The sequence below is a fragment of the Calonectris borealis genome, chromosome 11 (genome assembly GCF_964195595.1).
Source record: "Calonectris borealis chromosome 11, bCalBor7.hap1.2, whole genome shotgun sequence".
Lineage (NCBI taxonomy): Eukaryota > Metazoa > Chordata > Aves > Procellariiformes > Procellariidae > Calonectris > Calonectris borealis.
Genome location: NC_134322.1, coordinates 14628364 through 14652658, shown reverse-complemented (window position 1 = coordinate 14652658; position 24295 = coordinate 14628364). Strand labels below are relative to the sequence as shown.

The 24295-nt window shown below is 36.3% G+C and overlaps 1 protein-coding gene across 1 annotated transcript in view; it reads left to right on the top strand.

Annotated features, from left to right (window-relative positions):
* Positions 1–24295, top strand: part of WDR72 (WD repeat domain 72) — a 113794-nt gene that overhangs the window by 66975 nt on the left and 22524 nt on the right. Inside the window, exon 17 of the mRNA XM_075160099.1 lies at positions 4048–4214. Coding sequence (XP_075016200.1) covers positions 4048–4214 — 167 coding nt within the window. The remainder of the gene's footprint in view (positions 1–4047; positions 4215–24295) is intronic.

Sequence of the window (24295 nt, the reverse complement as noted above, 5' to 3'; positions counted from 1 at the left end):
CAATCAAAACGTTTTGCCTGTTGTTGACTCTAGCAGATATAAGGATATTTTTTCCACCGGAAGGATTTCTTTGATAATTATTTCCTTGCTATTCCTAGCTCCTTAGTCTTCAAATGGTAGGTGTTGAAATGCCTTTTCCCTATACCTTTATTCAGGCATTTCAAGAGGAAGAATACAACAGGAAATAATTTCCTTCCTTTTTTCCTGCTCTAAGATCTTTTTAAATCTCATTGAGTGAAGTTAGTTCTTGTTAGGTTGACTTTCCTGAAGACTGAAGTCCTTTGTCTCTTCACAAAATGATTATAGACCAAGTAAGCTTCCTTCTACAATAAGTCTTACTCCCTGGGCTGGACAACCGTTTGGAAAACAGAGTCAACGACCCTGTCTCCATAGCTGCCCTCCTGTTTTCAGTGCTAATCTCAGCAAAGAAATTCAATACTAAACATGGCAGTGAGTTTTGCATGAAACTTGAATAGGTCCGTAGTTCCACTTAAAAATGTTAAGTGTACAGACCTCACATCTATGGTCAAAGATTTTAGTTACATGACAACACGTGGGCAGTCTGTCATACTCACAGGGTGCCCATCAGTCTACGAGGCTTCAGCAGTTTGCATTTCTGTTATGTACAGCAGTATCGGGGCTCTGTGGTGTGACATACCCGTATAGAAATAACTGAGCTTTATCAGATTCATTACTAATGCCTTCGCGATCAGTAGGAGTCACACATCTATTCCTCCTAGTTCTGAGCTACCTGGACATGAGTCAGCTCTAACATTGAAATGGTCCTGTTGTATAATCCCAGGTAATAAGACCATGTTAGAACTTGGATGTATTAATTCAGGAGCATCATCAGAAATACAGTTTATACAGCTTCAGCGTACAACATTTAGGTCCTCATTTGGAAGTCCTCTACTACCATCCTGATGTTGCAGTATTCCTTTTTTGTACAAGAAAATTTGTATCCTCTATTATCAGCTGGCTACTTAGGACAGTCCCCCCTTAGGAAAACTGTTGATGCCATATTTAGAGTTCTGACATAATCATCTGCATGAGGAATATATTTGCTTTAGCCTCCCTCTTTCACCAGTGGAAAAAGACAGACACTGTGGAGGGACTTCTGAGATTTTAGGAGGAATTAATCTTCTCAGGACTTTTTCATCTCTTTCTATTGATTCCTGCAGTGCACCTGTATTTTTTTTTCACTTCAGTTACTTCATTGCCATTAATATTTAAAATAAGGTGGGATAAATCTAAGATATATTACAAAGGACTTTACTTTCAAAGAATACACCACTTCATGTTAAGGCTGTTGCAGAGGATAGTACTGATAATCTAGTACCTCTTACTGATGCCCAAGTTTACAGCAATTTCTCTAACAAGGTCTGAATGCATTTGTTTTTACAGCATTTGAATCTACCTGAAGCCAACTGACTTCTGTACAGGTGTCTAGACAACTCTCCTGACAGTTACTTTCCAGAATTAGAGGAAAGCAGCCTGGATAATACAAGTCTGATGTTTTGATCTGTATTTTTTTGCTCCCCGAGGTGACTGTGTTATGGAGGCATCTAGGAGGCAGTTTCTGCAAGGCTCAGCCCTGTAGAGGTTATGGCCTGAGCAATAACCAGGAGTGATATCTCTTGACTTCTCTCCTTAGACCCATTCATTATAAAAAGAATAGTAATCCTTGGAAGTAATTGATAAAGTGTAGAAAGGAAAGCCAGTATAACTTCGTATAAATGTAACAGTACAGCTTGCCTCAACTTTTGTTCACTTGTCTTTTTGAATTGTTCTCTAGTATTGCTGGTGCAGAGTCAAACAACTACCTTTCACTCCTTAATATCTGTATTTATAGCTGGACAGATGCCATTTATACTTTCTCAGGCATAGAAGAAGCATAATTTTTGTCATATTTCACAATCCCAACTGGAAAGCAGCTAGTATTTACAACAGTGGTTACAATTATGGGGAAAAAAATGAACACGTATATTAGTAGCCAACAAGATAGGCAATGTGTATGTAATCCAGAAGGACACTAAAGATAAAGTGGAAACTATCAGAGAAAACGGAAGGTGCTCATGTAGATTTGTTTCGTGTTAGGAACAGGCAAAGCTTCTGGAGATTTTTAAAGTCGGTGATAATGATAGATGAGGTATATGAATTTTTGGGGAAGATGCAGTGAGAGGTTTTGCGAAACGTGAAACCACACTGAGCACTGTGGAAATGCAGATTCAACAAATGCAGATTCAACTTGATAGACAAGTAGCATGCAGAGACTTACAATATCATGTTGTGCCATTTGCTACAGTGTTTTATTTCGTTTTAAGATGTTAGAGGAAATGACATGTTACAAATGCTGCCTGGCTGGCATACACAGCAATGGTACAGGTAATGAATATCTGATCCAGATTAGTGACAGGTTCTTAGCAGATCAGAACACCGTGAAAAACACATAATGTATGCAATTCTTTTGTGTACTTCTGTAAGAATTTTTTTTTTGTCAAAAATTTTCCCAGGACAATGACAGCATGTTTGTGTTTCCTTCTCTTTCTTAATTGTTGTAGGTAGATTGTAAGAGTGTGCTGTAAAGTCAGGATCTGTAATCCCCAAAACTCAGGGTTGTATGGATGTGAGGAATTGGAAACTGCCTTTGGTTTCCCCTGTAAAATAAAGTGCTATTGTAACAAGATGAAGGTTTGTGCTATGTTAAAACACATAGGGCTGGGTTCATTTGCTGGACCTGACTATGGTATACTTGTCTACAATAAAGAATTTCGTCACAAAGGACACCTACAGCCTTTGTTCTGCTTAATGATTTGAATTTACAAGGACAGCTAGAAATGTGATTGAGGACAGCCTGTGAATTCATTGTACTTGATTAGCAAGATGAAACTGTCTCTCTTCCAGGCAGTTTGAGGGAGCCTGCATATCAACTTCAATTCATATTAAACTTAAATAATTTAATAGATTGTTTATAATATAAATATAATCTAAACATAAAATGTTTATATTATAAAACATATTTAACTTAAAATTTTCATATTCAATTTAAATTCATATTTAAGTTGAAGTGGAGTACGCTGTCCTGGAAACGTTAGATTCTCTCTGTCTTTCAGGAAATTTCTTGTAGTTCCTGAGGGGGAAAAATTGTATTTCTTTTCTGAAGGAAATACCAAATGAAGAGAAGTTATGCATGCTGCTGTTCTGCACCATGCTGAAATTTGGACTAAGGATTGCAAAAGTTTGGGTCCATTGTGTAAGGTCTTACTGTGCTTTATAAACGCTTTAGGTCTTTAAACTTTCTCAGTTCTCCTGGGGCTTCTCTGCTAAAGAAAAGAGAAGGAAAGTAATAACTCTATCATACAGCCTCCACACTGCATTGTCTTAACACCTAATGTGGTGCATCAGCTATTGCAAGTGCCATGTATAGGCTGTTCATAATTCCAGCAGATGTTCCTTTTGGATAAGAGGAGCTTGAGGAATGGTATTTCTCTTTGTGTTAGACAAAAAATACAGTATTATCATGTTTGAGCTAGAGGAATAGAGGATCACCACCAATAATAAAACATTCTTTACGCTTTTCTGAGAGAGGCTAGACCAAAAATTCTAAAAAAGTCAAAATACAAGGTCCTTATTCAGTCTATGAAGCATTTTTGCACACATCAGAGAAAAAAAAAGAAGATATTTCTTACTAACTGTTGTCACCATGTGCTTTACTAATGTCTATTGTCATGACCACTTGAAATCAAGGAGGCAGTAGATGACTGACTCTAGTTTTGAGGTTAAAGAAAATGAATGTTTAATTAGTGGGAAGCAGTCACGATTGACAACTTGCACCATTTTATTGCTATCCAGTTAACATTTATTTCTCAATATGTATGTAGGGACATGTGATTATTACTGTCTGAAAGACATTGATAAGTGTTGACTTTCTAATGACATTCACTGGAACAGTCTTAAAATTTTGTAGTAGTTATTTAAGATTGTCAAATGCTCAGATAAATAATTGAAGTACTGATATCATCCAATAATAATTTGCATTTATGACAGATTATTGAGGCAATGCAAGCAGTGCTGCTGGCAGAAATTCAAAGGACTATGAATACCTTGAGAAAGACGGCAATCTGCAGAGAGCCATTGGCCATAGTAGAGAATGGAAATGGTAAGTTGCGGACACTGCCAAAGATTGAGGAGAGGGATTTGCAATATATTAAGAAGGTTTCTTTGCCATGTAGGTGGAAAATTTATTGGTATATTCTTTTAGAAGAACTTTCTCTAGTACTCAGAACAAGTTAGGAGTATGAATTCATAATACATTATTTCTGTGTAAGACAAGCCAAATGGCCTATTTCTGACCTTATCAGGCTATGAGTTTTCTCATATGACTGTCAAGGTGTTGAAGGACTTCCACACTCTCATCATCTCTGAACATTAAAGAAGAAAAGGTAAAGTTTCTTTGATTCTATGATAGTTCTGGTATTGTAAATACATTTGCAAATAAAGGAAGCAGTGTGTTTGAAATAGAATCAGTAAATCATATTCGAAAGAAGGTTTAGAAATTTATCTTTTCAATGACATCAGAACTTACGCAGCACTAAAAATTAATTGCTTAAATTTTATAACTTCATAATGTAATACAGAATATTTTATTTTTTCTTTTAGAAATAACCTCCTTGCAAGGAGATATCAAATGCATTTTTACAATTAGATCATTTCATTTTACAAGAAGCTTACTCTTTGCAACTTTACAATGGTGTTAATGTTTATGATAAAAAAGATTGAACCTGAATTTACGTTATGAAGTTATACTCACTTTTTTTAGCCCATTAGCTGAGTCTTAAAATTAAGTGACCTAAATTTTAGATCCAATCTTATTAGTGAGCCTTCTCTTGGGAAACTAATTTATAATCTCATTGAGTGTGTGTGTCTGTCATGAAAATTTGTTACCGATCTGCTTGTTCCAGGATACTAAAAATGATCAGTGGGACTCGCTTCAGGCCACGAAACAAAACGGTGTCTCCATAATTTAGAATGTAGCGAAACTCAGAACACTTTGAATAATTGTCATATATGAGTTTATCCTTTGCTTACACTGAAGATTGCTTTGAATCATTTTATTTTTATGTGGTTTGGGACAAGATGCATTGTAACTAAAACATCCCTAGCTGTAAAGTTCATATAGGGAATTGATTTGAAATTTCCTGAATTTTCAGGGTGTATTTCAATGTGGTGTTTTGACATCGGTTACAACAAAAATGGCACTAACTGGAAGCTGCAAATGCAGATATCTGCAAACTCCAGATGTGTTTAGGTCTTTGGGTTTGTTTCAAAACCTTCTATGCTAGATGAAAAAACATTTCTGTTACGTAGAGAGTGCTGGAATGATTACAAGAGTCTAGTTGTCAATTGTTCTTTAATTCTAACTAAGTACTAAGGCTCACACAAGTTATGAATTCAGGGGAGTTACTTCAGCTTTCCACTCTCAGAAAGGGGGATTTGGTTGTTTGCATGTCTAGTAAAAGACTTTTGCTATCATTTTGTCCTTAACTCTATTATTTGAAAGTTATTCAACAAACAGGTAGAAAATTGCTTTGCTAGAATGAGCACAGTATTCATATGCATTTATACTGGCTAGGACTTTTTTTTCATACCTCATGATCTGAACTACATAAATATACCCTGTAAAGCAGAGTGGATTTTTTAACATATCATTGTTCAGCAATTTAATGTATTCTGGAACAGACAGAAAACATACAGGAAGACTGGGAAAGAGATGTTACACTATGAGTATTTAATATCATATTAGCTTTCCTTTTGTTCTCGTTTCCATTCATGTTTTAACTTGTTGCATTATTTATCACAGTATATAAATAGCACAAATATTCTGGTTTTGGTTTGTATGGTTTTCTAATAGACACTGCAAAACTTGATGGGTTTATTCGGAATTGAACAAATTTTTTTGTGATTTCTAATATGTTAAAGAGTAAAACTAGTTGTGGCATGTAATTATATGCAGAAATTATTAAAAACCCATCTAGGAGTAAGTCCACAACCAGTGTAATTACTAAGAGAAGTAATTATGTCTAGTTTTAGTCATTCATCTGGTAGGTGTGTCGCCTTATATCTTATTAAATACTCTGTATTTATGGGTTGTACAGTAGCTGTCATCTTGTGCAACATCAAGGTAAAGGTTAAATATTGTTTCGGGTTTTTAAGTTATAATTCAAGACTGGGATCATGCACTCTGACCCAAAGTAAAAGTATCTGAATCTTGGCTGCCATCATCATTGTATTGCATTGCATTTTTGTTTAATTGGAATTAATAGATTTGATCTGGAGATGTTTAACCTTGTTTAACTCAACAAATTTCCACTGAAGTCAATAGAAGTTTTCTTTAAAAAGACAAACAGAACTTTCAGGATTTGACCTTCAGTTTTTATTACCTTTAAAGTTTATAGTATATTATATTGTTGTTTTTTCAGAAAGCTCCTTACTCCTTAGGAAGCTCCTGCATCCTTACTTCATGGTTAAGGGTGATAACATTTAGACAACAGCTTCACTTGCTGAATAATTTAAAATGACTTATTTTTCTCTGTGGTTCTATATAGACAGAATTGTTTGTAAATTGAGTAAAAAAAAAAAAAAAAAACCCACAAACCCTAAAACCATAGTATATTTTTCCGGAAACAAAGATAGGGAATTAAAAAAGCTACTCGTGTAAAGCATGCCAGAGAAAGGGTTAACCGTGTTCTGTCCTAGTACATTCTCCCATTGTTGCTAAAAGGAAATATAAATGCAAACATCTGCAATTTCTTTATGTTAATGTCAGAGATAATCATTTTGGACCTGTTCCAAACATATTGATAGCAATCTTACCATTGATTTCTGCAAGCTTTGCTTCAGTTCTTCAAAGAAGCTGAGGTTTTCCCTAATTTTTTTGACATTCATCATAATTCTGAAAAAGTACATTGCGCTTTATCCCTTCTTGCCTTTTTCCTAAATATTGATAATCTCAGGTTAATGGTACCATTTGACAGGTTGTCAGTGTGGTATTGTTTTCCACTGCCATGTGAGTCAGAGGCAGCGATTTTAAAATCTTAACAATCTATTTATCCACTTCTATTTGCATAAACTAAGAGGAACTAGGTTTGCTGGCATTCTTCATTCATTTTTCATTTGTATTATTTGATCTTATGACATACATACCTAGTCCATACCCAGCCATGTGGAGAACTTCTTTGATCGGAGGAAAAATGGTGGTAAATACCACTGTTCTCATTCGATAGCCCAGTGATTGGATACAAAAAAATTGGATAGTCCCTCCTGTAGTTGATTTGAACCCATATCTTCCCCAACAGTAATTCATTGCTTATCCTCAAGGCATTCTGCAGTGAGTCATCTACAGAAATTGTTTCACTTTTCATGGAAATCTCAAAATATTTGCAAGGGTATGAGTTAGAAATGAGATTCCCTTATCTCCAGATGTGCGTTGTGTGTAGGACTGTGATGTCCTTTTAGCTACTGCACTGAAGCAGTTTCCTACGTGCCATCCTTGGATGCCTATTTCTTCTAATGCAAAGGGAGCCAAAACTATCTTATCTGAAACAGCATTATAACATACAAGTTCTTCTGGAATTGCGTGCCTCAATTTTTTGTAAAATGCAAAGAACTGGATATATTTACCTTTTAAGAACATTGTGAGGATAAATATGTTTAAGATGTTCATGCTCAAATATTAAGGTGAGAATCGGATATTAAGGTGACGAACTGATGTATGTGATATTCCAGGAATGCCAAAAACTGGAAAAGTGAAAGGAAAGCATAAAGTACAGGCTTTATTCCTAAATACGGAATATTATTTTAACTGCCTCTTAGATTTGTGAAAAATTTAAATGTGAAAAATCACACCACTAAGACTAGCTTGCAATAAATTCTGGTTTGCACTTAAAAATTCCTAGTTTAAGAAACTGCTAATGATTCAAGCTTTTAAGTATATTTGAAAGCTATTAGCTATAACCTCATCTTTTGTATGTGGTTTGGAGCTCTTTAAACTATTCAATTAAATAAATTGGTTCTTGCAGGAAAAAAGCTTCTGCTGATAAATACCAGAGTGAAATTAATGGTGGCAATTGAATTCCATAGGTTAGTGTAAAGAATTGTCAAAGACTTATCTAGAATATAACAATGTTTTGTTAAAATGAGGAATCCATTCGGTAATGGTAAATCAATGAAAGGTGGGATATAACAGCTTCTGTTCACTAGAAAAGTGTAGTGACCTGCAGCAGAGGGTTTCAAACACTTCTGTTGTCTGGGTTTCAGAAATCTGTCCAGTCGTGGACAACTTTTTTATGTCAACTCTTAGGAAGTCATTCTGTGACTGTGTCTTTCTGTATAGCAAATGAATCTTCTTGCCTACCTGCAAAGCCTTACGGTTTTGTCAAGTGCAGATAAGGAGAAGGGTTGTTCTGTCTCTGATATTTTCTTTCATATTGTCATGTTGTTACAACCTACTGCTTTTTCATATTAGTCCAAATATACATTCTGACTCTGTATTTAAACAAACAAAAAAGACCCAAAAGACAACCCTGAATCTGAGCGTTAGGCTATTTGGACCATTGATATCACAAAGAATACACGGGATTTCAATGAAAACTTGTCCTTGGTTGCCTGATTGCTGGGGAAATAACTTTTAGGGATGTAAAATGCACTGATACTCTTATTTACTGTAACCACATAAATGTAATTTGTATTGTTTGTGCTCTGGTGAAATACTACATGCCCAAAAAACTACAACAACACCTGAGGAATCAATTTCTGGCTTACGATTTTACATTCAGATAAACATACATCTGTCCTCATATCCTTACATTTCCCTTACTATGTTAGTTTCAAGTTTGGATTTGGGCTTGTGACGTATGTAATGTATTCAATCTTTGAAACTGCTTGCCTTGCTGTGGCTGGGTTCCATATCCAACATGAATCAAGTACTCAAGCAAAATCTGGAAAAAGGTATCCAGACAAAAATGTGTTGGAGTCCTAGAAATGCACATAACCAGAAAATGAAAGCTATCAGTGCAGCTCTTGGGAAATCTCTCTTCTCTTGTGGATTGACTACTTGTACAATCAGGGATTAAGTCAGTGACAGGGAGAGGAGGCGGGGGGAAAACTCATGGGAGGATTTCTGATAAACAAAAGAAGAAAAAGCTAAAGAGAAGAGGAGAATGGGATACAGAGGAACTGGAGGTAAAAATAATGTATAGAAAAATGGAGAAGAAAAAAATTATAATAGAAGCATGGCAACGTGAACGTATACAAAAAGGATACCAGTTTTCCAATGGAAATCACAACCAGGAAACTGGTTGCTGGTTAAAAAAATTCAAGAATAGAATTTGATCCCATTTCTGGTATGATAAAGGTTATGATAAAGTTGGAACTAGGAAATGAGGAAATTTTGACAGTGTGCATGATTTTGGATTGAAAGAAATTGAGAAAAGAGATCATTAAATGCACAAGCAGATAAGAATGCACCCAGCAGCATGGGTTTTGAAGAGCATAAGAGAAAATGCTCCTTTTTTAGCACATTCAAATCACATGAAAGAAAAAAAGACAGTTCAGTTGTCTGGAAGAAAACCAAAGACAATAAGAAGCATCTTTCATTATGACAGATACCCTAAAGGAAAGCAAGTGGAAAGTTTGTGTTAGTTTTTATAACCTATTTGTAAACTCACAAATTTTACTGATACTTTTTTTTTATATGCTGATATTTGAGGGAACCTAAGGTGGTTTACCCTATGCAGGGTGTTTAAATATTTTATTGCTTTAGAGGAACCAGTAGTACTTCCTGCTGCTTTCTCAGACTAGTTCAATTTTTCAAGGGTATTGAGATTAAGTATCTTCAGTTTGGCATATGAAGATCTAGAGTGTGTCTCCAGAGCTTATGTTTCCACTGGCCAAAAAGTGCAACGGGACTAATAGCTTGCACTTATTAGTGATGAAATTGCACCTGTATGAACCCATCCTAAATTCTTTTCAAGAACAACATTTCTACATTATATCAAAATTCTGTTTACAAAATGTAGTGAGAGCTGCTCTGGTTAGGTCAAAGTAGAGTCCTGTTCATATAAGTTGAAATCTGAGTCAGGCCACTGTTGTCCTGAGGTAAGCATAGGTTTTGGTAAAAATGAGTGAGAATGTTGACATGAAGAAATCTTTACACTTCAGGAATTCTTTTCGTACATGGATCCTCCAAAATGTATAAACTGAAATGTCCTTCTGAGCCTCATGGTATCTGTGATTAAAACACATAGTATTTCAAATGAAATTGATCAAAACTGTCCCTTTTCCTATGTAGCCTCTGTGCTTTGAAGTACTTCCAAGTTTTAGTTTTAGAGCAACATCTGAAACAAACACTGCGATCGTATTTTTTTGCAGTTGTTACTTTTCAACTGGTTTGACTTTTGGCTTCAGATATCTTCCTGTCTGGCATGTCTTACATTTTTCCAGATTAACCCTCTTCTACTGTTGCATGTTACATCTTCCACCTGGATTCTTCGAGGCTGTTTTATTCCTTTACATTCCCATCTTCCACTTCCTCTTTTTTCCTGAGAAACAGGAATGTTGAAAAGTATCTGCAAAATGACGTTTCCTTTCTCTGCCCACTCTGTTCTTATTAGTGCAAACACTTCAGCCAATAAGAACAGAAAGTTTTTTAGATGGAACTGAAGTTCCTCTGTGCTCTTGGACAAGTTCATGCACATAACAAAATTCCTTAGACTATTAGACTTACTTCAGGCTGTTTTAAATTCTCTGGCAGGCCAATTTTGTGTGTGTGTGCATTAGCAATAAGCAGTAAAAGAAATGATTGTATAATCAACATTTCATCACTATTAATGAGAATTAGATTAATCTGTAATCTCATTTTAGTCCGTGAAACAGCAAACCAATTAATCTAGCATTTGTTTGATGAATGGACTTTAAGTATAAGCTGGTGACAGCAGTAGCTTTCCGCTGTACTGAATATGCATTAAAAATGAGTGTATTGTATCCTAGTTTCATATTACAAATATTTCCAGTAAAAGAATACAAATCAATGTTGTATTTTAGCATCTAACCTGCGGTTTAACTATACCACTGTATCATGTCCTACATATCCAATTAAAACTGTATTCTGATCCAGTAGTCTTTAATATTAGTGGTCAAGTACTAAAGGAAGTAAGCTTAAAGACTCATTTTAGAACTACAGCTTATTTCATTCCATGCGTCATATATTTTACCAGAGAACTCCTTAATGTAGCAGAAATCAGATTTGGTGTGTATTTTTACACAAAATCAAATTGTACAGGCGCCATCTCAGACTCCTCCAAAACATTAGGAAGGATAGGATTCACTGGTCAAGGAGGCAGTAAGGATGACATGTATTCTAAATTCAAATGCACAATATAGTTTGGACAACTTTGTTTTCTATATGCTTTTTTCAGTGTTAACAGAATGGGAAGAATCTCTCATATACCTTCTATTTAGATCTTTAAAAGTAAACACTCTCTTTTTTCGGGCTGTTAATACAGACATACAAAATTATCATTGCTTCATTTTTAGTCTCTACTGTTTATTTAGAAGTTCATTTGGTGCAAGCAAGGTACAATACAAGTCTTTCAAAGATCTGAAAGCTGGTTCTGAGTTGGGGTTTCAAAATAACAAGTGAAGGAACTGCAAGTACTCCATGTTTAAAGCAATGTCCCCAGCTTTTTTTGGAGCAAGCCTAGTTTCCTCTGTCCTCTACTGTTTTTTTGAAGAGCCACTCCTTGTCACATCTTGCTTCCTTATTCTGAATGTCTCCTTGCACTGTTCTTTAGTCAAGCACAGTGTTCAGACTTTCTAATAGTGTATAACTTGTAATCCTTATAGTTTAGTTGGAACCCTGCTTTTTTATGACTAATTTAGCACACAGAGCCATAGGTCAAATAAGCCTCTTGATATTCCCTTAGAGCTGGAAGAGATGTAAACATACCATGGAAAATAAGTGTGTAAATTACAATGTAAGGTTTTAATTTGTTGTGTGTCATACTTTCTTTTCATCAAGTTGTGTCTGTATAACATGAGTCTTAATTTCATCCAAAAGGTAGAGAGAACAAAACCTATTGTTTTCCCCCTGGTTAGCTTACGTTTTGAAGTTTGTCCTTCTACTATTTTAACTTAGCAATACTCAAATCTTTAACTGCTCAGATTCTCTCCTGTCCATTGTCCACACCGTTAAGTAACTCACAGGCCTTAATGGTGTTTTGCTGCTTCACTCTTTATTTGTCCCTCTTCCACTCACCCAGCTTCTGTAAAACTTGTGAATAAAACAGCAAAAAAAGAATACTTCAGTTCTAAGTGTAACACTTCCTCCAGAATTTGTTGTGCTAATAATTCTTGCAAAGCTGGAGATTTTCTATTACGGGTCTATTGTGAGAAGCAGACTGGGGGGGGGGGGGGGGGAGTACTTCTATGTGTAGTCCATTATTAGTACTGAAACTTACCCTGTGCTAATAGCCATAGAGCAGAACAACACAACATCAGAATACCTTGTTTATATTTAAAATAACACTCCATCTGGAATTTTTCTGGGCTGTATTGCTGTTCTGTAATCTCCAGCCTCCTGATACTATTTTTATTAATTTCTTCCTATAAAATTTCTTTGCTGTTTGATATTCATGTACAGTGTTATGAGTACACAAACATCAGGAAAGACTTAAATAGGTCCTACCCTAGAAGAATTGGAAAGCTGGATGCTTTTCTGAGAAAGCAGTGGTTCAGAAAAGCATGGATAAAGGGGATGATCCTCAGGTAGAAGAGTTTTCTTCTCCATATTATGTGATTATACTGCTGCCCTGCTTGAAAAAGGTTTGCAAGGGTTTGGTGGTATTTTTTTAGTTTTGGGCTCTATTGCCTGGCTTTTGCTTATTGTGGGGAATAAAATCTTGCTGAGAGGTTTTGATTGCAGTTAGCTATGGCTTTTATTGTCTTGGGTTGTTAGGAAGCCAGACCAGTCTGCAGTGTGCAATTAACAATTTTTCCCATGCTTTGGTTAGTCTTCTCCTACGTGATCAGAATAACATTTATTTGAATTTTTTTTAGGATATGTGAAGCAAGTGACTACACACCTCCAAATTTTGAATCTTGTATTTTTGAATCTTTTAGAAGATACAGAATTGGTTCCTGAATCTAGACTATAATCGTATTTGAAATGTTCCTGTCCTCAAATTTCAGAATATCTGACTCCCCTAACTTATATGAAAGGAAATTATAAAATTACATCAACTCAAATATTGAACTAAACAGTAGTACAATAATTATCTGGCAGTAAGACAAGTTAAATGTTTTAATAGTATTGTTTGTTTAAAAAAAATCCTTGCAGAAAGAGAAATTACTTCAAACTACTGCTAATAGTTTTGAGTAAGATGGAAATTTTTCACTATACATTTTGTGAAAAACATACTGAAAGGTAGAACTACTTTATTTATGCAAGTCTTCATTATTAGTATTGAAGTTGAGGGTCTAGCTAACACTGACCCAGCAGAGCAACACAACTGAACAGTGCTTGTCTCTAATAATAAGAGAGCAAGACATCCACCTCAGCAAAAAAAAAAAAAAGGAAATAACTCAAAAGAAGCCTTTCTTGCCTATCAAGCTTATCAAGAAAATATTGAACCAGTTGGAGGTACATATATAGCCGTCACTATGTAGAACATATATCAACAGAACTGTTAAATTTCAGGATGGAGAATGTTTCATCTGTGTGCACTTCTGCACCTTCACACATTTTTAGAAGTCTTAGTACATCCATTTGTATTTCATGTCTCTTATGTAATCCAGAATCTATTTTGCTTTTTATAAAGATGAGCTCACTGTTGTTTCAAAGCAGATAAACATTATTAATAGAAATAGTATTTCATATTTGGATGGTGCATAGAACTAATCAGCATGAGATGACTTCCAAATTCTGAACCTTTTAATAAGTATATTGTTCAGTATTTTCTCCTCTCATGCCTGGTTCATATTCAGTGTTTCAGCATATGCTTTGTTTCAAGGCCCAAAGTTACATCCACTAAGTATCCTATCTTGCTTCAGCATTATATTTTAGTTCTTCAATTGTACTTACTAATAAAGATGGCAATTCAAATGTTAATGAATACAGAAACCTTTCCAGTACCTATAAGGAAATTTTTTCTCAAATTCAAAGTGTATCAGCAGCAGATTTCCCCCCCCTCCCCCCCCACTCTTGGAAAAATTCAACTTGTATCACACTTAAGATACCTATCATTAATTCCCTAAAGACCAGGTGCCTGTATTGTTCTCATATGATGGATGTTAGTCACATCACCTGCTGCACCACTAGAAGATGCTCAGATAGCCTAGTGAAGAGGGTGAAGTAGGAACCTGAATCCAGAAGGTATTTTCTGTAGAATAATTAATAGCTGGTCTGTGTATTCTTTTCTTCTGCACCACCCTCATATCAGGACAAGTTTTGGATTTCCTTTTTCCTTTCCTTTTTTCCTTAAGCTCCAGAAGTAAATTTAAAAAGAAAGAAACAAAATATATCTGACATAAGTAAAGCATGCCTGCTCAGTTTTATGTACCGATCATGTTCTATTGCTAAATTTTCTGTTTCTTTGGGAAATGGAGTGCTCTCAAGGTTTTGCATCTCACCAGACTGGAGAGTTTAATGCTGACAATGAACATAAACCTTTGTCTTGACTGAAAAGACAATCTATTTTGTTATTGCTATGTAAGTTAAGCAGGCACTGGTTTTAATTTGTCTTTTCAGGAAAGAGTAGCATTTTTATGTAAGTTAGGAAGATCTTTCAAAAAGTGTGTCCCAGATAACCTTAGCGGATTAAGGCCATCCGCAACCCACAGGAAAGAATTCATTATTTAATTAGTATGTGCCTTTTGGAAGGTTCAAAAGGAGCCCCTTTCACTAGTGACCATTGTTATCCATGTCAAGGTATGATATATGGCATATTATATGAATTACACTGCTGGCAATAGACTGTATTAAGGAATAGTAAAAAAAGATCATGAGTGTAAACCTGTGCTTTTCTGTAATGAAATTTAATGGTTTAGTTGCATGATTAGGAATGTTTTACAATAGGACTTGTATGTAGTTAAGGACTTAGGTCAGTGACAAGCACGCTAGAAATAAAGCTAAAGCATCAGTAGGAGGTCTAATCTAACAGGCATAGCAAGCAGATCTACCTGATGTGTACGGGGACAGTAAGGCATGTCACAAAAAAGAACAGAATGATGGACAGGGCAGAGAGAACCATTGTTTCCAGTCTTCTCGTGATGATTGTATGTAGCAGCCATGTTTGCAAAACAATTTCTCTAATGTTCCATGGCTTATAAGGGAGAAATTTCCCTCAGCCTGGGGTAAGCTGGTTTTTGTGAAGGGTCTTGAACGGTCAGAACAAATATATGCTGTTTTTCAGTTATGCTCTAATATAGCTCACAGCTATTATAAGGCAGTGTTCTTTTTCACTCTTTGCCTGTGCCTCTTAACATGTGCCTTTCCCCATTTGTCTTCTACTACCTAAAGAGGATTTAAGGGGTAGGGCTACTCTGGAATAATAACCCCCGCTTCCCCCACTGCCGTGCCCCCCCCCACCCCAAGTCCCACCAAAGTTGATATTGCAGTTTGAACCTTAACTGTGTGACGTGGATGCATTTTTCCCAAACTGATGAATGAATAACATGACTAGTCTAATCTACTTTATGGAGAAGCAAGATTGATAATTTTGGGATCAGTGGTCAAATATACGACAGTATATTTTCTTTCTTAAAAATAGGTACTTAATATTGTATTATATTTATAGATCCATTAGATAGGAATATAATAATACAAAATGAAGAATTTTCAGTATTTTTTGTGTGATATTTGCAATTATATATGAGATTTTAGAGTAGAATGTGAGGAGGAGCTGTCCCTCTTATAAAAGATATTGTTTGTAGTGCTCAGTGCTTTTAGGAGTCAAGCAGTAAAAGCCTTGCAACAAAACAAAAACCTTTAAGAACCTTGTTTATTGAATTCTGTTGCCTAAAACTGCCAAAAATAAATTAATAGCTGTTACCACTGCAGTGCTTTTTTTGTTCACAAGAAAAATATCTTGACATATTTTTTCATTTTGTGATTGGTGCACATTTCAAGGGTATAAATTAATCTTCAAAGGATCCTAGGGAATATCTTTCCTGGACACTTCACTTATACATCAAGTTGGCCATGTTAGCAATCTAATCACAAACCTGTAATTCAGTGGACAACAATTTCTTATTGTGAACAGCGTAGCAGCTTTTACTATCATTTAGGTCAGCCTAAGATTGCTGATGCACCATATGTTTCAGGCCATGGATGATGGATGGTATCCTCTGGTGCCCATCCCTAAGTGATTGGAAAGATTGAAGACACACAGTTCACTTAAGCTTGCTTACTATTACATCAAGTAATCAGCGTGATAGGCAAACCTGTGCTCTTTATGTCACACTACCCAACTTTCTGCAGGGACATTGTGTCAAAAAAACAATCTAAGAACATTTCCAGATGACAGGCCAGTTACTAGAACAACCATTTAACAACTGGATTCATCTAAAAAGCTTAATAACATGGAAAAGTCAATACAGGTTTTTAAAACACCTTTATTTATATGAACCAGACATGATGTTTTGTTTTTAAAGGGTTTTTATTCCAAGACTGAACTTATGCAACAGAAAGATGTAATAATGCAATCCTCCTCATAGTTCAGCCTTTGGGATGTCAAAACATAGTGTCCCTAATATTAATCAGAGAGAGAAATGCTACTTCGAAATAATTTTAAATGCTTTAGAAGTTTCGTTAAAATTTTGTGGTTAGAAACACACAACATCAGTTTAAAGTTTGACAGAAATCTTTTTTATTTCCTGATGCCTGTCTCTACTGATAGCAGCCAGTGTTATTTTCATTTTCCCCGACTCCATTGGACCAGTATCTAACCCAGGCAATTGAGAGCACCTTTTTGTCAGGTTGTACTCTGGTGAGGAGTCTTTTATATGATACAGGAGGAAAATCCTAAATGATACTCTAAACCTCATTTTGCATAAAAACCCTGCAAGACTTGCAGCGTGTATGCCATCAGTCAGAATAAATCCAACCAAATAATATCAAGTGAGGTGTTTAAAATGTTATAATTTAAAACTGCTACTGGTGTATATTATGGTATAAATGGATATTTTTTTGTTGTAAAAGAACGGAGTGGAAAGCTGAGTACATAGGCCAAAGTATCTATATACCACGTCAACCATGAAAAAGGAGCTAAGCAGTTCTGTGAATTCAAACTCTGTAAAATGCTCATATAGCCTGTCGTTAATGAACATATTTCTGTGTACACATTTTCTAATTGAAAAGCATAGCTACTGCAGGCACTTTGATTAAATAGCTCATAGAATTACAGAATGGTTTCCTTAAGTAACAGACACTGTTTATTTTGAACACAAAATTCTGAGAGCTATTCTGCTGTTATTTTTTAATTTTGCCTCAACATCTTTGCCTTACTTGACCAGTTACTGGTTTCACAATTATATTGACCTAGTTAGATGACTGTGGCCTAAGACCAAAATAAATACATTTTTCTATTTGAAGTGTGCAGTTAGTGAGAAGAGCTAGTAAAAATAGTTTAAAAAGCACTCCAAAGTCAGAATTTCAAGGCAGGCTTCCTCTTGTCAGTCCTTTGATAGCTGAGACGCTGAATTCCATAACTAGAGACAATTTAGGCAGCAGCCTCTAAAGTAAATATTAAACTAAGGTAATGGAAAGAAAAAGCTATTCTGAGGAAGAGAGTTTGGGGAGCAGTGATTAACACTGACTTTAAAACCAAGGCCATCAAAGAGGTGGGGAGGAAATGTGTTGATATTAGCTAAGGCTCATCACTTAACTGCAGAGCAAAAATTGTTAGAAAGCTGAATAGGAATAATTCTTTTAGACATTGCCTGAATACATGAACCTGTCCATGTTAGAACTGCTTTTTGCAGTTGCTGACACTTTGGTTGCTTACTGAGACACCTCCTGGGGAGAGATAAGTTTACTGGTCTTTACCGTAACTTGTTCTGATATGAGGATGCTCCCACTTAAACTCTTGTGCTCACACAGGAGCACTAGAGCTAAGAGTAACACAAATTGAAGTATACAAATGAATGCAAGGATGAGTGAAAGCATTTCAAATATAAAATGCACTGACTAGAATAGTTCAGTTAGAAGGAACCTACAACAATCAGCAAGTCCAGGCCGCTACTTTGGCCTTGTCAATGAAAGCGAGACCTATAATTAAGGAAAAAGAACTTTAAACGTCTGAAAACACATTTTTCTTCAAGGGAGAGTTGGTGAGAGTGAATGAGAGCAACTTCTGGAAAGTTGCTTTAGCAACCCCGTTAGCCAGGTATGCAATAGGAACTTTAACTAAAATAGGGCACAATCAGAATCAAACTCATATACTCTGAAAAATTGCTTTTCTAAAATCAGCAGTGTCAGTCAATGTGAAAATGTCTACAGGATAAACAGTTGTAGTCCCCACACCTTTTCTTTCTTCTTTCCAACTATTCTGACTTGGGTAACAGTGAAAACATACTGGTAATCTTCATTTGAAAGTACCCTGTAGAAGTTAAAACCAGCACCTAGAACTGTATTGAGGTACCCAGAGTGAAGTTTGTGGAGAGAGAGGGGCGGAATCCCTGGGAACAGGGTTTAGGTATTTAAGCAGTGAAGGAAATCTCATTAGCCTCCTATACTCGTGTTAATATCGGAAATAACATGGGGCTCAAGCCCATGCATTGATCTTAAATGTTGTGGTCTGTGTTTGCTTCACATTATGACTATTATGTGAGAACAGTGACCAGGATGGGCTGGAGTGGCAAAATCCCTGCCCTGCATGTAAGAAGTCTGGAAGTGACTGGGTCATAGCATTTGGCTCTAAGTTGAGACTTTCAGATGGAAAAGGCAGTACAGCCTCAGCCAGCGTGAATCACAGGCAGCTAAATACCTTTTAGAATCTGAACAAAATATCCTCAATTCCTAATGTAAAGAGAAGTCACTGCTCTCACCTGAATTTAATAGTGCCCCACAAGTCAGGATTGTTTAGGTGACTGTAAATGCTTTATATTGGTCAGGCAGTGTTGGCTCTTTTGCTTAAAAGGAATGTTTCCCAGATATCACAAGCGTGGAGGTAAGCATTCAATTTCTGCTAAAAGCAAACGCAGTGTAATAATCCTCAGGTTTTGCAAATACGTATTCTATGAGATCAGTAGCATTGTGTCAGTGAAGAAAGGAACCACACCTAACTCATTAGGAAGACAAAGATTACATTTTGGGAAAAGTAAATAACTTAATTTCTGAGGGAAGCAGCACAACAGGTAGATTTTGGCTGTTATGCACAAGGGGGTTTTTCTGTATCTTTTAAATGGGCACTTCTCCCTGAACAATCAGCCCTATCATTGCAATAAGAAGCCTATGATAAAACTGATTATATTTTTTTCAGTCACCGCAGTTAAACAGAAAGGAGGTGAAGCTTTTAACTACTGCAATCTGCTGTCCCTTTTAAAATCCTGTAAAGATGGCAGACACTTATGTTAAACACAGTGGATTGTTGGTAAAGTTAACCGTGTGCATCCAAAAGTGGCAGAATATGGACTAAGGTGTAACCTCAATCTGTGCTGTAATAAAGTAGCTGTTCATCTGTGGTCAGAGATCGTCATGAAAGACCTTGAGTTCCTTCACTTTATTTTGAAAGGCCATCAGACAGCTTTGCATCATCTAACTCTATCAATCAAGGACCTCAACCACTGCTTTCTGCTGAAAGCTTTCCTGTTTGGCTCTGTTTTTCACAGACAGCTCAATAACTTGTCTGTGGAGCTGTGATAAATGTACCATGTGCTTCTAAACTGTCTCTTCAACACTGAACTGAATTTCAACTTGTAATGCTTGTGACTAATTGTTTTCATCAGAAACACTTTATTTATTTCCAATTATTATTCCATAGTCCCTGATTATCTCTCTTTTTCATTAATTCTCTGGCAATGGTAACATTTGAAGGCTGCCCTGCGTACAATGGACTGCTAGAAAACTAGATTTTACTCAGTGAATAAGCTCCATAGTATAAAGAATAAAATTAAAGGGAACCTGTATGAACAAGAAGTATAAATTTCTAATAATTCTCTTTTTTAGCAAAGTACATATTAAGTCCATTTTTTAATCTAAATTTTCTTGCCTCTGATTTGTGAGATAGTCCTAAGTGAAACATTCTTGTGTTTTTTTTCAGTATATATAAAACAGTGTGTGTGTATATATAAAAACAGTATGTATATATGGTATCACAAAACCTCATGCTATTTGGGCACAATTGTCTGTTTTTGCTGAGGAGGCCCAAAATAGAGCTATTATGGCAAATGAATAACTTCTCACTCTGAAAGAAGGTGGTTCTTTTAGATCAGGTTGTAGGTCAATGGCAGGGCAGGGTGAGGAAACTCATATTGCAGCTGTCTGCAAATGAGCTTCACTCCGATACAATATCAAAAGGACTTCAAGGTTGGTAAAGGTTAAAAATTGGATATGGGGACAAATATGTAAATATGGGGAGGCAGAAGAGTTTTCATAGTTGGACACAAACTCCACAGGCAATTGCATAGCTCATACATTTTTAGCACTTAGAGCTTATGGTCTTACAAAATCCAAAAGAGAAAACTGAAATTAAGTGCGGTTTAATGATTGAAAAAGTATGATGATTTTTGACAAACAAGCATGTAAAATGTGTTGTAGTAAATTAAGGTCCTAATAAGGAATGCAAGCAAAAGCCTTATGTTCTGGGTTGTTAGACACCTTGGAGCTTATGTGCAGAGAAACTGTTCCTTTGAAATAAAAAAAATGATTGCAGTATGTTTATCACTGTAATAATGTGCAATTTTCTACTTAGAAAATTCTCAGCTAATTAGTTTGCAACTTGCAAAACTGTTGTATGCATTCAGCATCAAAGTAAAACATAATCTTTTCAGGGGAAAAAATGGCATATGAAATGACTTCTTAATAGAAAATAAAAGCCACAGATGATAGATCTGTTGTGAGATATATGAATGTGGCTCCTATCGAGCATAATTGTGCTAAAAACTGGCAACTAGGACTTCAATTTGACCCAAAGTTAGATAAAACATACCAAAATGAGGAACTGGTTTTCTACTTTTCTCTGTAATGGTTTTAGTAGAAGAAGAAGAAAGAGGATAAGGCATGTTAATTGCTTTTGGGAATACGGTATTCCAGGTTAAGAAGAATAAATATTGTACACTCTGGAAAGCATGTTTATTTTTAGTGGACAGTACTAATTTACACATTCCTCATTTAGAGCACAGAGGTAATACTAAAAATGGATCCTTTGGTAGGTGTAGTAAAAAATACATATATTGGGACAATTCTCATTGTCCGTGTCGCTGCATAAGCGTGCAGAATAAAAAATAAAATGGAATGACATTGTTGTACTGCATGAAACGCAGGACAAGTGGTGGAAACCAGCAGCCCACCATGCATTAGCTGTCACTACAATGACACAGGGGCAGAGGGTACATCAGAGGACAGCTAGGAGATTTGTTTAACAAATTTAGTGTGTAGCACCTATCTGGGATGATTTTCTATAAGGGAATTATTTCCTGTTATTACGGTGCCAGTTGGGTACAGTAACCTTTCTGTATATCCTTGCAAGCTATAGTGAGATCCACTCTGTAGTATGCTGCCGTGGTTTAACCTGGTAGGCAGCCAAATACCACGCAGCCGCTCACTCGCTCCCGCCCCCCCTCAGCGGGACGGGGAGAGAATCGGAAGGGTAAGAGTGAGAAAAACTCGTGGGTTGAGATGAAGACAGTTTAATAGAACAGAAAAAGGGAAAATAATAATGATAAAATATACAAAATGAGTGATGCACAATGCAATTGCTCGCCACCCGCGCTGACCGATAACCAAGTAGCGATCGGTACTTCCTGGATCACGCCTACCGTTCCTATACTGAGCATGACGTCACATGGTATGGAATACCCCATTGGCCAGCTGGGCTGGCTGTCCTGATTACGTTCCCTCCCATCTCGTGTACCTAGCTCAGTCAGTAGGCACGGGAGCTGTCCTTGGACTAGGAGGGCACTTAGCAACAACTGAAAACATCAGTGTGTTATCAACATTCTCCTCATACTGAATCCAAAACACAGCACTAGGAAGAAATTTAACCCTATCCCAGCCAAAACCAGGACATTTTGTTGTCCGAAACGCATTTTTTGCTCCTGCTGAGCAAAGCCAAATAGAATTTCTGCTTATAGGTGATCCCCTGGGCGAATCTCTTGAGCTCCTCCTCTGTCTCTCTGATTAAAGCATTTTCGGATGTTGGTTAAGAGTTGCATCTCAAAACTGTGAAACTAATTCCAGACTGTGCTGTTCTGCTTCATACTGTTTTACCAGTAAACAATTAACATAAGCCCAGCTGATTTATGTAATGGAAGATTTCCTCTGCTAGGCAGAAGCTTCTGCTGGTGCACAGCCTTGTAGGGTCTTGTCAGGGGAAAATGGGTATGAAGCTATTGTGAACAACTCTTTGTTGACTTCCAAAATGACTTGTACTCTCATAGTTATAAAAGAAAGCAGCCATAAAATAATCTGGCTACTTTTTTTTTTCCTTTTATGATATTTTCCAATGATCCCAGATATATTCCTTTTTGAAGAGAAATATCCCTTTGAAATACCAAGGCACTGTTCAGGGAAGGGGAAGCAGGGAAGGGGTTAAATTAGGAGCACAACTGTATATTAGACACCCACTATAGAGCTCATGTCGATTGTAAAGCAGAGTGAATGTAACATTTTTAAGGAAATCTAGCAGACTTACAAAAATACACATATTAACTAGTGGCAGGAAAGAAATCAAAACAAGACTAAGTACATTTTACTGATGCACTGGATGCAGTAAGACATTCCCCTTGTTGAGGCTACTGCTGTCTTAAATAAATAAAGCAAAGCTACGGACAGATTTTTGAGCAACTTTTATCATCTAATCTATTTATAACCAAATTTTATTTCAATTGCATGCAGGCTGGGAGTGCAGGAGCTGGTTACTTTTACTGGTTCCCTAAATGAATGCACTAAGATTTAGAAGCTGGGTTCACCAACAATGAGTTTAATTGGTATCTACACACAGTACTGAAGTCCCAAAATTATATTGCAGGCACACACTTGACTCAGTGAAAAATTGGGATAGATTATGTAGAGACAGTGTGTAATTCCTCTTGCAAAGACCTCACAAGTGCAGAGGGAAGACGTGTGGTCAAGACAATCCCTTGCGCTACCTACCCTAGCTATTGGCTACTACAAGGTCTTTAGAAGCAGTGATAAATTTGAGGGTAGGCATCTGACTTGCCTTAATCAGCACTGATGAAAAAGATCTAAATGGCTCCTGGCAGCCCCTAGATCAGAAGGATACAGATGCTGTCTCCCTGGTGATATGCCAGTCACCACCATGGAGGTAAATTCCATCTATAAATGTCAGGGGGAACATTTCAATCAAAAGTTGTACAGTGGCACTCAGAAGAGTTGATACACTGTGAAAGTATAAGAAGAATGTAAATAACACTGCAAATACGACAAAGTTATTATGTACATTGATTGTGGGGCCTTTTGGGGAGGTCATGTTCTTTTCTGTTGACTCTGAACAGATATGGCATAAATAGAGGTGGGCTTAAAGATAGGCAAGAAAAATTAACAGGCTTCTGTATAATTTTAAAATTGTAATTTTAAAAGCTGGTTAGTTTAAAGAGGAGATAAATAGGAAAGAATGTTGTAGAAGTATACAGAATTACAAATTGTTTGACAAAAGTAAATCAACTACTCATTCTTCTTTATCCCTTCTCATAATTCAAGAACATGCAGACATGCAGTTAAACTGAAAGGTTGAAGCTTTAAAAAGCTTAAAAGAAAATCTTTCTTCATGATATCTAACGCCTCAGGTTCCCCTTCAATGAAATGGGGCAGCATTTTTTCTCCATCTCCGCCAAATGTTGAAAGTTTCCGAGTTCTTAACGAGTTGCTATGTAAGTTACAATTAGCTTATGCAAAGTAATACAGAATTGAATAGACCACAATAACTTTTGTGTAGAGTTTTTAATGTAGTCTCTAGACTTCAGTGTCTAAAGGACACCCTCCATAGAAGTAATTATGGTGACTTTAAAAAGACACAGAAAAGCTCCTATAGCTTTTGTAGTTCCTGTAGCTAATTGTATT